We start from the raw sequence: 14,847 nt of genomic DNA, 5'->3' as shown, positions 1-14,847 counted from the left end.
TCTATAAATTTTTTCCTCGTAGCAATTGCATTTCTATTATTTGACTTAGAGATTGCCCCACTGCTGCCCCTACCACGAGCCTTACAAATCTCCAACCTAAATTCCACAGCCCTAATTGCATTTATTCTAATCACTATTTTAGCCCTAGGCCTCGCCTATGAATGATCCCAAAAAGGTCTAGAATGAACAGAATAATTGGTAATTAGTTTAATTAAAATTAATGATTTCCATTCATTAGATTATGATCTTCATCATAATTACCAAAATGACATCTGCAGTTTTTAATATTACCCTAGCCTTTATCTTCTCATTCCTAGGAACACCAAACTTTCGGTCCCACCTTTTATCAACCTTAAATGCCTAGAAGGGATGATACTTTCACTTTTTATCCTAACTACAATTACTTCCCTTAATGCTTACTCAATAGTTATATTTCCAATCCCCATTGTAATTCTAGTATTCACAGCCTGAGATTTACTAGCTAATTTCAAAGAATGTAGAGGCTGATTCAACCTTTGCTTTGGCCCTCCCCAGGTATCTGGGACTGGATTTGCCCCGCAACCCGAGCAGTTGTCAGTGTTTCCACACAGGGTGCACACAGGGAGGAAGTACAGGACGTATATTGCATGAACCTGGAGAACGACCAGGGTTGGGCCTGAGTGACGAGCGTGGACACCAAGATATTGGAGATAATGGTTCCTCTGGATAGCTGTACTCACTATCGATTTGGCCAAAGGGAAAAAAGAAAAAGCAGCAACTGCGTTGGCCGGGAATCGAACCCGGGTCAACTGCTTGGAAGGCAGCTATGCTCACCACTATACCACCAACGCAGATGAGAAGCAACGTTGCTACAAACCTATTTATATTTATTTTTTCGCGTACTTTTTGGGATTACAGCGTTAAACTGTGATTATATTGAAAGTACGAGTAAGAAAAACAAGATTTAGAGAAACTAAATGAGATGGACTTTGTTTTGCTTTGGTTTTTGTCATGAGCACAGCTGGGATTAAATCTAAAACTCTGTTTTGAATCAATGACACCATAATGGCATCATCCCTAGGGGGAAAAATCGTTCCAAACGTTTAAGTCGCTTCTCTGAGTGAGTTTAGTGTAGCCCAAGACTAAAGAATCTGCCTTTCTGCCAAACGTACCTAAGCACATCTCGTCGTTCAACCGCAGTCACTTCTACGTGAGCACGAGCCTCCCTCGGTCCGAGCGAGCAAAGCCTGAAGAGACAGACACGCTCCGTGCTCACGCTCCGTGCTCACGCTCCGTGCTCATTGCGGTGAGGCATCACTTCACCACACCCGTCAACTCAGGGGTTCACGGAGGCCTCGTGGCGCAACGGTAGCGCGTCTGACTCCAGATCAGAAGGTTGCGTGTTCAAATCACGTCGGGGTCATCGCATGTCCTAATTTTCTAGTTATGTCTGTCATTAGTAGTTCTTTAAGCACTCCAGGAACCCGACAAAGTTGGGCCCTTTTCAGGTTTCTGTTGAAATAGTCATGCCTCTACTTTTAAACATTTAGATATCCTAACAGTAATTGTTAATTCGCAGTCCCCATCCAACTCTTGCTCAGAAAATGTATTTATGAGAATAAATATTCCTTTTTCGGATAAACTGTAGGAATAATTAATCACCTTAAAAACTATAATAGCTGGGGTGGTGGTGGCACACGTCCTTTTCCAGCATTCGGGAGGCAGAGGCTGGCGGATCTCTGTGAATTCGATGCTGCCTGGTCTACAAGAGCTAGTTCCAGACTGTAATTATCCCAAAACACTTTTTTTTCGCTTTGGATTGCTTAATTTATGTCTACTGGTGGGGTTCAAAATTTTGCCCCGTTATTTTTGCTCAACATCTGTATGAAAAATATAATTTTATATTCTTTATAGTTAGAGCGACAACCTAAAGTTTTATGACAATTATGTAAAGTATTAAGCAATTTTTCTGAAGTTGGACATTTGGCCATCTTATTATCTGCACTTTTTTTTGTTTTGTTTTGTTTTGTTTTTTGAGACAGGGTTTCTCTGTGGCTTTGGAGCCTGTCCTGGAACTAGCTCTTGTAGACCAGGCTGGTCTCGAACTCACAGAGATCTGCCTGCCTCTGCCTCCCGAGTGCTGGGATTAAAGGCGTGCGCCACCATCCCCGGTTTATCTGCACTTTTTATTACTATTTAAAATGTTGCCACCAACGTCGCTCTTCTTGCTTGTTTATTGCTTTGTTGTTTTAAGGTTTGGGACGGCTGTTGGCGTTTGCTTTTTCCGTGCGGGCTCCTGTAGCCCAGGCTGGCCTGGGAGCCATAGGGGCTGGTCTAGAACTCTTGTTCTGCCCTCTGCGACTCCCAAGCTCTGCTTCACCGGTTTAGCCTTCACTTGCCTTGACTGGACAAGATCTGGGACGTGAATTCTAGAATTTCAGTACTGTTAAAAACTTTAGCTGTTTTTAAAGGGCTATAGGGCTATGAAACTTTTTCACGCATCCCCCTCCCCCAAAATGTTGTTGCCTTATCGAAAATTTAAGTCTCGCTGCTGTGTTTTTTGGTGCGGCTGCCAGCGCGGAGCGCCCGTCGCCATTTCTCAGAAAACTGAGGAAATCAAGACTTTCTGTTTACAGTCCGGCGGAAGGATGCCGAAGGCGTCCGTCAAGTTGAAGAAGAATAAGAATAACGGGAAGATCAAGGTTCGCTGCGGCCGGTACACCTTGCTCATCATAGACAAGACGGAAGAGAAGTTGAAGCTGTCAGTACCCGGTCCTCCAGGTTTGGCAGTGAAGGAGTTGAAATGAATCAGACGTAGCATCTGACTATCAAAACCTTGAAAAGTCAAAAATAAAATGAAATTTAAGTCCGATTTTTGTTTTTCTATTTTTATTTTATTATTTCGTAACCAGTCTTGGAACTTATTGTGCAGACCAAATTGGCTTCATACTTACAGTGATTCTCCTGCCTCTGCCTCCAAAGTGCTGGATTACAGGCATAAATGAGGCACCATGGGTGAGTCCAAATTTTTTAAAGTAGTTTTTCCCGTCTCTGATGAACTTTGTCTGGAATGCAGACTATTGCGTATAAATGATACTTCCCTCCATGCTTCCCCTCAGGCCCTGGAACCATGGACAGTTTGCAACCTTCAGTTTGTTTTTTATTTTATTTATTTATTTATTTTTTTAAATATTTATTTATTTATACAATATTCTGTATAAATATTCTGTATTTATACAATATTCTGTCTGTGTGTATGCCTGCAGGCCAGAAGAGGGCACCAGATCTCATTACAGATGGTTGTGAGCCACCATGTGGTTGCTGGGAATTGAACTCGACCTTCGGAAGAGCAGGCAATGCTCTTAACCACTGAGCCATCTCTCCAGCCCCAGTTTGTTTTTTAAAAGGGAAAAAAAAAAAAAAAAGAACAAAAGAAAGAAGTGAAAGAGGAACCCAAGCTAGCAAACTCTTCTCACCCAACCCACCTCCCCCAGTACCACACACACATACATGGACACACACGGGGACACACACACACACGCACACACACGCACACATATACACATATGCATCCATACACACATACATGCACATGCATACACACATACATACATAAGTACACATATATACATGAACACATGCGTGGGCACACGCACAACATACACACAAACACACACACACACAAACACACACACACCTTGTCTTCCTTGATAGATAAATACCTCCACATCCTGATACTTCTTTGCTCCAGCAGCTACACTTTGTCTTTGCTGGAGGGCTTCCCGGTGAGGAATTTGGGCCTCAGAATGCTACCCACACAACAGATGCCATGCCAACTAGAATCTTACCCCCGTCACCGCACTCCCTCCTGGGTCTTGTCCTGTCTTGTGTCAGATCTCGGTCACTTTGTCACATGTACTAAGACAAGGGCACACAGTCTTTGTTGCGGAAGTTGCATATGCCCAACCTTTGGAGCCCCCAACATGGCTCTGCTCCTTCCCAGGTGTGTGAACTGTCAGCCCCTTGGCAGAAAAGCCGGGTAAAGGCCCTCATGGTCACCCTCAACGTTACTTGGCCCGAAGAGTCTACATTTACCATTACTCAAGAGATGGGATGAAAATCAAGAGTTAACTCAGTGGGAACTGCTAATTTATAGAATCTGAAAACTTATTTGTTTACGTGTTTGAGTAAATGGCTCAAACTGTAACCTGGAACTCCTGGCAATCCTCCTGCCTCTGGCTCCAGAGTGCTGGAATTCCAAGCCTGATGCTAGAATTAGAAACACTAAAGACACAGAAACAGAACATCTGCAGGAGAGTGGGTTTTGAGTGTGCCTAGCCAAGGAATGGAGAACACGCTGGTTTTTTAAAACTGCCTTCAAACACCACAGGCGTCAGGGAACCAGCACAGAATGACCGCGGCAGACAGCTCTCTCCAGGACCTCGAAGGACGTTTAGGAAGGAATAAAAATGGAATAAACAAGCCGAGCCTGGTACTGGGAAGCTGTGGTGAGAGGATCAGAAGGTCAAGGCCAGCCTGGGCTATGTAGTGGATTGGAGGCCAGCCTGGGCTATGCAGTGGATTGGAGGCCAGCCTGGGCTATGCAGTGAATTGGAGGCCAGCCTGGGCTATGCAGTAGATTGGAGGCCAGCCTGGGCTATGCAGTGGATTGGAGGCCAGCCTGGGCTATGCAGTGAATTGGAGGCCAGCCTGGGCTGTGCAGTGGATTGGAGGCCAGCGTGGGCTGTGCAGTGGATTGGAGGCCAGCCTGGGCTATGCAGTGGATTGGAGGCCAGCCTGGGCTAAACAGAGCCACTGGTCTCAAATAAAACCCAAATACAAAACAGACAAGGAGAATAGAGAACTCAGAAATACAGATCCATAGTCATGATTCTACAACCATGGACCCAACAAACTGTCTGTCTGTCTGTGTGACCACGTATCTCATCTAATCAATTGCATCTGTATTGACTTTTCCTCCCTGCATCATATTTCCTCGGAGACAGCTTACTACCGTTTCACAGTATTCCCATAGTATTGGATAGTTAGGTGATCTAGAGATTAGCCAATGAGCCCGAAAGAATTACAAACTTAATGCAAAAACTATGTCGGATACAATATTATGCCTGTTTCTAGAAGGGACCTGAGTAGTCCGGGTTTGGATATCATAGGTTGTTCTAAAACCAATACACCAAGGACATTAAAGAGGATTGTACATACAAAGATTATATTAAGGGCAGCATTTAAATTCTCCTGTGACCCAGACATTTTTGTTTGTTTGTTTGTTTTTGTTGTCGTCCACTTCCCCCCAGACAGGGTTTCTCTGTTTAGCCTTGGCTGTCCTGGAACTCCCTTTTTAAACCAGGCTGGCCTCAAACTCACAGAGATCCACCTGTCTCTGCCTCCCGAGGTAAACAGACAGTTTAAGCAGTGGCGTCGGCATAATAGTCTCTCCATCTAACAGAAAACAAAAGTTTTACTTACACACAAGAGAGAGAGAGAGAGAGAGAGAGAGAGAGAGAGAGAGAGAGAGAGAGAGAGAGAGAGACAGAGCGAGAGAGACAGAGAGAGAGAGACAGAGACAGACAGAGACAGAGAGAGAGAGAACTCGGTATATATATATTATTTTTATTTTTTATTTTTTGAGACAGGGTTGTCTCCGTGTAATATCCCAGGCTGGCTTCGAACTCACAGAGATCTGCCTACCTCTGCCTCCCGAGCGCTGGGAAAGGCGCGAGCCACCACCGTCCAGTTTAAATATTTAATTTTTTTTATGAACAAGAAAAAAAAAAGTGTGATGACCTAGGGACACAGCCTCAAGGTAGAGAAACAAGCCTCTTAACCCGCACCTTTTATGCATCTCAACGAGTTACGTCACCAGAGGCTTAGCCAATGAGAGTGGGCTTGCGTGGCGGCTCAGCCAATGGGCTCAGAGCGGGAAATTTGAAAGTGTCGGGGTCACGGAGCTGCGGGACAACTTCTCCTACGTGCAGGCGCCCAGCCGAGTGGGAGGCGGCTAAGCCGTGGGCTCCGGAGAGCGCAGGTGATCCACGGGGTCGGGCTCCGTGGGACTGGCCATGTGCCAGCCGGGTCGCTCAGAGGGAGGGGTGCAGAGAGGGGCGTAGGGGGTGCGGAGAGGGGTGCAGCGGGGATGCGCCCCGACCTCGGCAATTTACTGAGCACTTCTTTCCTTCCGCCCGCCCAGGCTCGCCCTCCCCGCAGATCTGCCTCCGCACCTTCCGTCTCTCACCGCTGTTTCCCTCTCTGCCCAGCTCTCCTCCGGCTTTTCCTGGAGAATGGCTCAGAAGGAGAACGCCTACCCCTGGCCCTACGGCTCGCTGAAGGTAAGGTCCTGGCCACATTCCTCGCCCCACCTCCCCCGGAAGGCGAGTCCTTGGAGATGGGTGGAGGGCCCTGCTACTGGCCGTCCGCTGAGCGCTTCCGCTGCGTTCCCTGAAAGGTTGCGTGCAGAGCCCTGTCTGATCACTTGCAGCCTGATCGTGTCAGATGCTGCCAACCTCAATCTGAGGGCTTCTGTAGAGTCGAGATGTTTGTCCTACAAATAATAGCTGGGCTGAGCAAGCAGCAGCACTGTGCTTTCGGACCGTGAGTTCCACCCTCCAGTCTGAAAAAACTAGCTCCATGGAAGTTGGACTGTAGAATAGAAAGCTAATGTTTAAAAGGTCCAGGTCGGTCTAATAGTTATTTGTGAGGCTGGATATCAAACCCAGAGCCTTGAGTTTTGATGTGCCATTGAGCTACACTCCAGCCCTGGAATTGATCTTAACGAGTGGTTGGGACTAAGGATCCAAATAGATTTGAAATGCTTGCGCGCGCGCGTGCGTGCGTGCGTGTGTGTGTGTGTGTACATGGACCAGTCTATACTGATCACTGGAGGAGGTTTGTAGGCACACTGGTGCCTTCTCTTGGCTGAGGAAATGAGCGAGTAAGCACGATGGTTCACGCGTATAATACAACACACCTGTAATGAGCTTGGCAAAATAATGGGACCCTGTGCCCTCCCCCAAAATGAAGAACCCTTCACAGGCTGTTCCCTGTTGGTGGGACCTAGGCATCCTGGACAGTCCATCAGTTTCCTTGTCCTGGCTTCCTCTCCCTGCAGGGAGCACTGAATGAGATACACTGTTACATTTACCCTGGTCACTACCAGAAGAAGTCCTCTATTACTCAGAGAAGTGGAAAGAGGAGAGGCGGCCAAGGCTGTCTGTGCCTCAGTGCACCGCTGGTCTGTTACCGTGAAAGAGTAAATGCTGATGTTGCAGCTTGCTGAGCTCAGATCTCACAGGAGCCTGGACGGATGGGTTGTGTGTGGAACTATCTGGGCATCGCCGTGCTTGGGAAGGTGGTGTGTGTGGGCCAGGGCCAGGGGAATTGTTAGATGTCAGAGTCGATCTTTTCCCCTTGTCTTGTGTTGTTTTTTTCATTCGTTCATTTACTTTGCTCTTTTCGTTTTTGTTGTTTTGTTGGTGTGTGGGGGGTGATGTTAAAACAAGGTCTTACTTAGCTCACACTGGCCTTGAACTGACTGTTGAGGATTGTCTTCTTGAAATCTTACGTGAACCTCCTAAGGGCTGGGGTTACAGATGTGTGCCAGCACACTGGGCTCTCGAGCTGTTTCTTAGTTACCTATTTCTTATGGAGCCAGGGCAGAACTTTGGGGCTAGGGAGCCAGCCAAATGACAGTGTATCACTATTGTTCTTTGAACTGTGAGTGGATGATGGGTTCTTTAACAAGTAGCTGAAACGCTGCTTCCAGCTAGGCCTCAGGGACAAGGACACCCTCAGAGCCACCCTTTGCTCCTCAGTCTCATTCCGGCCTGAACACCCTGCCCCAGAGAGTGCTGCGGAAGGAGCCAGCTGTGACACTTGCTCTCATGAGCCGGACCAGTGGCCAGTGCACAGGTACCCGGGACAGCGGGGAGGACGGGCCCAAGGGGACTGGAACCTCAGAGAGGGTGTAAAGGTAAGAATGTCAGAGGAGGAACTCAACATGCCTGCTCTCTCCTTTAGCCGCCCCTGGCCAGAAGTTGTCTGAAAATGTCAGTCGGGGCCCCACTGCCTTGTAAGTACCCCAGAGCTGGTAGGGGAACTTAAACAGTGTTTGGTGGGGCTGGAATGGCAAAATTAAAGGGGGTAGGGACGGAGAAACGTGCAGATAGATGATCGAGGAGCAAGAACTCAAACACCTTGAGAGTCTAAGCCAGCCATGCGCTGAGCTAGCCGCCTTCCCCCCACTTTTTTTAATCAGGCGGACCCTCACTATTGACGACTTTGAGATTGGGCGTCCTCTGGGCAAAGGCAAATTTGGAAATGTGTATTTGGCCCGGGAGAAGAAAAGCCAGTTCATTGTGGCCCTCAAGATCCTCTTCAAGTCTCAGATTGAGAAGGAGGGAGTGGAGCACCAGCTGCGCCGAGAGATCGAAATCCAGGCACATCTGAAGTATGCCGCTCGCCCAGACCCTGGCCCCTCTGCAACCCGATGGCGTCACGCTCCTCTTTTTGCAATCCAACCCTGTCTGATACAATGGGACCACCTGCCCAGCTCCTCCTTTCTACTCCTACCCTGATCTAGGTCTCCTAAAGGCAAGCCGAAGCTTCCTTTCTCTTTGCCCCAGACATCCCAACATTCTCCAGCTCTACAACTACTTCTATGACCGGCGGAGGATCTACTTGATACTGGAATATGCCCCGCGCGGGGAGCTCTACAAGGAACTACAGAAGAACCGAACTTTCGATGAGCAGCGGACAGCCACGGTCAGGACCCAGAGTGGGCTGTGAGGCTGGGGCTGTTGGCGCAAGTTAAGGCCTGTTTGACCTTCTGTTGTGGACCCTCGCAGATCATGGAGGAGCTGTCGGATGCCCTGATGTACTGCCACAAGAAGAAGGTGATTCACAGAGACATAAAACCCGAGAACCTGCTGTTGGGTCTCCAGGGGGAGCTGAAGATTGCGGACTTCGGCTGGTCTGTGCACGCCCCCTCCCTGAGGTATGCTGGGGTTAGGGGACTGTCCCTGGTGTGCCGCTGTGGCAGTCTGTATAACACTTCTGTAACTGGTCGGTGGTGGCGCAGGCCTTTAATCCCAACACTTAGGAGACAGAGGCCAGCCAGCCTGATCTACAGAGCGAGTTTCAGGATAGCCAGGACCGTTGCACAGAGAAACCCTGTTTCAAAAAACAAAATAAAAATATCTTGTTCCTCAGGATGGAGTTTGTCTCCCTGCAATATAGACATAGTGATATTTTTTGTTTTTGGGGGGTTTTTTTGTTTGTTTGTTTTTGAGACAAGGTTTCTCTGTAGCTTTGGTGCCTGTCCTGGAACTAGCGCTTGTAGACCAGGCTGGCCTCGAACTCACAGAGATCCACCTGCCTCTGCCTCCTGAGTGTTGGGATTAAAGGTACACGCCACCACCGCCTGATTTGACATAGTGATAGCTTTACAGAAATAGGTGATGTAATGATTCATACCCTGAATTTTCTAACCTTTTTCTATTAAATATGGTGGGCCCTCTCTCGCCACATCATTGTGAAAACTCCCACAATGACTGGTTAAAACCTAGACAGGGTCCTGTGTAAATGACTGCAGACTCACTGTGTAGCCAAGGTTCACCATCCTTGCCTTTACCTCCAAACACAGTAAGATTACAGGCTTGTATCTCTGTCAAGTCTATCCCTGCCGACCCTGCTCATTTTAAGGAAATAGGGCCTCACTGTGTTGCCCAGGCTGTCCAAATGCGTGTCTGGTATCACAGGCACAAGCCGCCATGCCTGGTTACCCATGACACATTTTATTTGGTTTTGTGTGTTTGCGGTATTGAGGATGGAACCCAGGGCATTGCCTATGCTAGGCAAATGCTCTCTCAGTGACCACACCCCTCAACACCTCTTCTCTGTGTTTTAACTTTTTTTTTTTTTTTTTTTTTTTTTTTTTTTTGAGACAGGGTTTCTTTCTCTCTAACCCTGGCTATCATGGAACTCAATTTTGGCCTCAAGCTCATAGAGATCCTCCTGCCTCTGCCTCCCAAGTGATGGGATTAAAGGTGTGCGCCACCACTGCCCAGCTTTAGTAAGCATTTTTTGATGATTTATGTGCTTTGGTGTTTTGTCTGCCTGTATGTCTGTGTGGTATGAGAGTGTCAGATCTTGGAGTTATAGACAGCTCTGAGTTGCCATGTGGGTGCTGGACTTGAATTTGGGTCCTGCAGTAAGTGCTCTTAACTACTGAGTGCTTCTACCCTCCTTCTCCCCCACCCCCCTTCCCAGTTCTTAGACAAGATTTTACCTGGTAGCCCAAACTGGCCTCAGACTGACAATTTACCTCAGCCACCCAAATGTTGGGATAAGCCAGGTGGCTCATGCCTTTCAATCCAGCCCTAAGGAGATGGATCTCTCTGAGGTCGAGGCTGGTCTGTTCTACCTAGTGAGTTCCAGGCCAGCCAAATCTATGTTATAAAGAGACCCTATCTCAGAAGAAACCAAACAAAAAATTTACCAAGTATTGGGATTAGAGGTGTACATCACAGTATCTGGTGACCGCATCGTTGTTTGATGCTCCGTGGTGTTGCACAGTGAAAACGTGATCTGATTTATTTAAGTAGCATGTCTTGCTGCGTGTTAGAGATATTTTCTGTTGTTGTTCTTTGAAATGAGCATTGTCCTCGTCTCTGATTGTTTTATTTTTTTTTTTATTTATTGAGATTAAAATAGCCAGATAGTGGAGGTGCATACCTTTAATCCCAGCACTCGGAAGGCAGAGGCAGGCAGATCTCTGAGATGGAAGCCAGCCTGGTCTACAGAGTGAGTTACAGGATAGCCAGGGCTATACAGAGAAACTGTGTCTCAAAAAACTAAAATAAAAAACTAAAAAAAAAAAAAATGATATTGCATTAGTGTGGCCATGCTGGAGCCATGTATGCCTATCTCTATCTCGGACACTCTGATTTATACCATTACCACATCCTACTTCAGGCACTCTGTCTGACTTAGATGGACAACCCACCCCCCACCAGTGCATCCTGGGGTCTCTGGGCTGCATACTGATTTCTGGTACCCTACCCACTTTCCACATCCCACCAGGAGGAAGACCATGTGTGGCACCCTGGACTATCTTCCCCCAGAGATGATTGAGGGGCGCATGCATAATGAAATGGTAGATCTATGGTGCATTGGGGTGCTCTGCTATGAACTGTTGGTGGGGAACCCCCCCTTCGAGACTGCTAACCACAGTGAGACATACCGTCGGATTGTCAAGGTAGGATACCTGCATGGACTCTGTACTGTGGCAGCCAGGGTCTGGGGGTGGGCTGAGTGGATTTATAGGGCTCTGCAAAGGCTCCCTGTTTGTGAGTACTTATTTATTCCCTGAAAACTTCATACAGGTATACAATGTTACTTGATCATATCCACTGCCCCCCTCACACACAGACACACACACAACTCCCCCACCCCTCTCCAAGCCCCGCCCCCGACTCCTTTCCCAGCACATGCCCCACCCACCTTCATGTCCTTTTTCTTTATAGCCCCCTAGACCACCTAGTGCTGCTGCCTGAATCCAGCAACCTCCCAAAGGAAAATGGCTCCCCTACCCCTTCCCCATCCTTTGTGGGTTTTCCTGGGGGTGGGGTATGCAAAACTCTCTTGATAGAATGAGTAGTCAGGGTAACACAGACAGAACCTTTCTGCCTTCCTGGCCTGCAGGTGGACCTGAAGTTCCCCCCTTCTGTGCCTGAGGGTGCCAAGGACCTCATCTCTAAACTGCTCAAGCACAACCCTTCAGAACGGCTGCCCCTGGCCCAGGTTGCAGCTCACCCTTGGGTCCGGGCCCATTCTCAGAGGGTACTGTCTCCCTCTGCCCTTCAGCCTGTCTCTTGATTTTTGTCTCTGTCCTTGGCTTGGTTTTCTTTGTATATTTGTGTATGTGTTGGGGGAGGGTTTGTTCATGACTATGCACAACTCCCGTTCTAGGGAATCTGACCCCCCTTTGACCTCCACAGGCAAAACCAGACTTACCTGGGGTGCACACACACATAGGTGAAACATAAAATTAAAACAGTGCAGGAGTGATGGCTCCGCAGTTAAAAGCACTGGCTGTTCTTCCAGAGATCCAGGAGTTCAATGCACGGCACCCCATGGCGCTCACGGCCATCTGTAACTCCAGTCTGGGGAATCTGCAGGTGCTGGGCATGGATGTGGTACCCATACATACATGCCAAACGCCCATACACAATTCAAAACCATATAGTCTGATTTCTTTCAATTTGCCAAATGTTGAATGTTATTTTAAAATACCATAAGCCAAAAATGCATTTAATCCAGTTTGTCTATGAAACATGCTTAGCCTAGCCTATCTTAAATTCAAAAAAATATGTAGCCCAAAGTATATTTTATAATAAAGTCTTAAATATTTCATGTTTTTTGAATACTGTAATGAGAGTAAAAAATAGTTGCTAGCCAACATTGTGAAGCCAGAACACCAAGTTAGCTCAAGTTAGCTGGGCATGTTGGTGTATGCACTTACGGGACTGAGTCAGGGGAATCGCCACAGGTTTGAGGACAGCCTGGTCTACAAACAAGTTCCAGGAGACGCAGTGATGAAAGTCTAACCTTTGCCTGCTCTTGGGGCTCTTTTCCTCCTGTTGGGCTGCTGTGTCCAACTGCAGTATGGAAGCTTGTGCTTCATCTTATTGTATTTTATTTTGTTAGGTTTGGTTGTTATCTCTTAGAAGCCTTGGTTGGATGGGTTTTTGTTGTTATTTTTTGTTGTTGTTTGTTTGTTTTGGAGACAGGGTTTTTCTTTGCTTTGGAGCCTGTCCTGGATGGAAATAGCTCTATAGACCAGGCTACCAGGCTGGCCTCCAACTCACAGACTATCTCCCATCTTTTTTTGTTTGTTTGTTTGCTTTTTGTTTTTCAAGACAGGGTTTTTCTATGTAACAGCTCTGGCTGTCCTGAAACTCATTTTGTAAACCAGGCTGACCTTGAACTCACAGAGACCTACCTGCCTCTGCCTCCCAATCGTTAGGATTAAAGGTGTGCGCCACCACCGCCCAGCCTATGCAATTCTTAATTCAGATCTCTGCTGAGTTAGAGGTACATCTATGTGTGATACATTCAGTGAGAAAAGCACATTCCAGAATACAATTACATTTTGGGAACAAACAAGGGAACATCATAATTTTATGTCATTGGTGGTGAGTGGGGTGAGGTGGCGGAGGGGACAGTCCAGAGGCAGGGCACTTACCAAACTGTGAACAGTTTGCTCGGGCAACAGTTGTCCCCTCTTGGTTCTTTCAATGCCCACCTGTCCTTCACCCCTGGAGGCTCTGACTCCAGGACCTGGCCCTGAAATGTGGCACCTCCTGGCCACTGTTTGCTGGCTGGTGATGCAAGCTCTCTGGTGCTGGGAGCAGAGGACATTCCCAGTTCCTGCCAGAAAAGCTATTTACCTCATGCTATGTGGCAGACTCTAACTTCCACAGCATGGACCTGAGCATAGCGGAGACTGGGCTGGCCATGTTACCCCAGAGTCTCAGACCTAGAGACTTTACTCTTCTGAGGAGGATGTGAATGTGCCCTGGAGCTTTTTTTGTTTGGTTTTGTTTTGTTTGGGGACAGGGTCTCACCATGTAGTCCCAGTTGGACTGTAATTCTATTATGTAGACAGGCTGGGCTTGAATTCACCTGAATCCACTGCCTAAATGCCAGGATTAAAGGCATGTGCCCTAGAGTTTTGATGCACAGAATAATGGCCTGACCACCCGAGCTCAGAGCCCTTGTGCCAAACGTTCAGGTGGTGACTAATACATTCATCAGCTTTCCAGAGGCCTGAGATAGTCAACTTGGTTGGCCTGTCACTTTGGGGCCTGAAACAAGACAGCACATCGCTGTAGAAGCACATGGCAAAGCGAAACGGATCACTTCATAGCCAGAAAGCAAAAGGCAAACACCACTGAGCCATCTCTCCAGCCCCTAGGCCTTATCTCTTACCTTTTCCACCCCGTCAGCAGTGCCTTCCTGGGGACGAAGGCTTTTAACATCCCACATCCAAAGCTACAGCACTTAGTTCAGGCTTTGCAGGTCGTATGGTCTCCGCTGTGACTGTACACTACTGTTCTTGCCCCAAAGCAACATCGACTGTACATACATGCGTAAACATGACTAGATTCCAATATCTATTTATTTGGGGACATGGACATGAAAAGTTTGACTTCATAACTTTTCATACTCATTTTCAACCCTATAAAAATATAAAAACTGCGTGGTGGTGGTAGCGAACACCTTTAATTCCAGCACTTGGGACGCAGAGGCAGGCAGATGAGTTCAAACCCAGCCTTGTCTACAGAGAGTCCCAGGACAGCCAGGGCTGCACAGAGAAGCCCTGTCTTGAAAAACCAAAATATACAGAAGGTGGCCTATATAAGCAACCTTCCTGTCAGGTCTCATGCTGATGAACTGGTTTGACCTGCGAGGGAGTCATGCTTTGCTGACCACTGATGTCATAGACACTGTGGTCACTGCCCTTAGCTTCTCCTTCCCACTTTGTGGTACAGCTACTTGAGTTTGGTGGGAACCGGTCCACTCCTGATTACGCTTTACCATAATCAGTGCTGTAGAATGCTGTCTTCCTCAGAACAGCAGTGACTATCTGCAAGAGACCCTTAAGACTGGGCCTGTTGACGTTCCCTATGGAAGAGGGTGGAGTCACCAGACCCTCACCTTTACTCCAATCACACTTTATTTTTTTAATTAAAAAAATTTTGCAGCCAGGCGTGATGGTGCACACCTTTAATCCCAGCACTCGGGAGACTGAGGCAGGTGGATCTCTGTGAGTTTGAGGCCAGCCTGGTCTAC

At 47.5% G+C, this 14,847-nt stretch overlaps 1 protein-coding gene and 2 non-coding genes across 4 annotated transcripts; 2 read left to right on the top strand and 1 right to left on the bottom strand.

The window, feature by feature from the left end:
* Positions 1-758: 758 nt before the first annotated feature.
* On the bottom strand, positions 759-830 carry Trnag-ucc. Its single transcript has one exon. It is a non-coding gene; the product is annotated as a tRNA-Gly (tRNA).
* A 500-nt stretch (positions 831-1,330) lies between these two features.
* Trnaw-cca lies at positions 1,331-1,402 on the top strand. The gene has a single exon. It is a non-coding gene; the product is annotated as a tRNA-Trp (tRNA).
* A 4,583-nt stretch (positions 1,403-5,985) lies between these two features.
* On the top strand, positions 5,986-12,403 carry Aurkb (aurora kinase B). Of its 2 annotated transcripts, XM_038327392.2 has the most exons (9): positions 5,986-6,022; positions 6,252-6,323; positions 7,806-7,902; positions 8,011-8,062; positions 8,249-8,440; positions 8,616-8,754; positions 8,838-8,986; positions 11,074-11,248; positions 11,695-12,403. In XM_038327392.2, exons 2-9 carry the CDS (start codon positions 6,276-6,278, stop codon positions 11,866-11,868), a joined length of 1,026 nt encoding a protein of 341 aa, XP_038183320.1. In that variant the 5' UTR covers positions 5,986-6,022; positions 6,252-6,275; the 3' UTR covers positions 11,869-12,403. The 2 variants fall into 2 exon arrangements, with proteins under 2 accessions (XP_038183320.1, XP_038183321.1); XM_038327393.1 differs by lacking the exons at positions 5,986-6,022; positions 6,252-6,323; positions 7,806-7,902; positions 8,011-8,062; positions 8,249-8,440 and having other exon boundaries at positions 8,684-8,767.
* Positions 12,404-14,847: the final 2,444 nt, after the last annotated feature.

This window comes from Arvicola amphibius, chromosome 4 (genome assembly GCF_903992535.2).
Source record: "Arvicola amphibius chromosome 4, mArvAmp1.2, whole genome shotgun sequence".
NCBI classification, from domain to species: Eukaryota; Metazoa; Chordata; class Mammalia; order Rodentia; family Cricetidae; genus Arvicola; species Arvicola amphibius.
Note: the sequence above shows the minus strand (reverse complement) of the source record. Positions and strands in the feature narration are given on the sequence as shown.

Excerpts from the sequence above, each read along its gene's own strand:
- Aurkb (XM_038327392.2), top strand. The coding sequence starts at position 6,276 with ATGGCTCAGAAGGAGAACGCCTACCCCTGGCCCTACGGCTCGCTGAAG. Across the intron at positions 6,324-7,805 it reads GGCCCTACGGCTCGCTGAAG|TCTCATTCCGGCCTGAACAC; the intron begins GTAAGGTCCTGG and ends TTTGCTCCTCAG. Across the intron at positions 8,755-8,837 it reads ATGAGCAGCGGACAGCCACG|ATCATGGAGGAGCTGTCGGA; the intron begins GTCAGGACCCAG and ends GGACCCTCGCAG.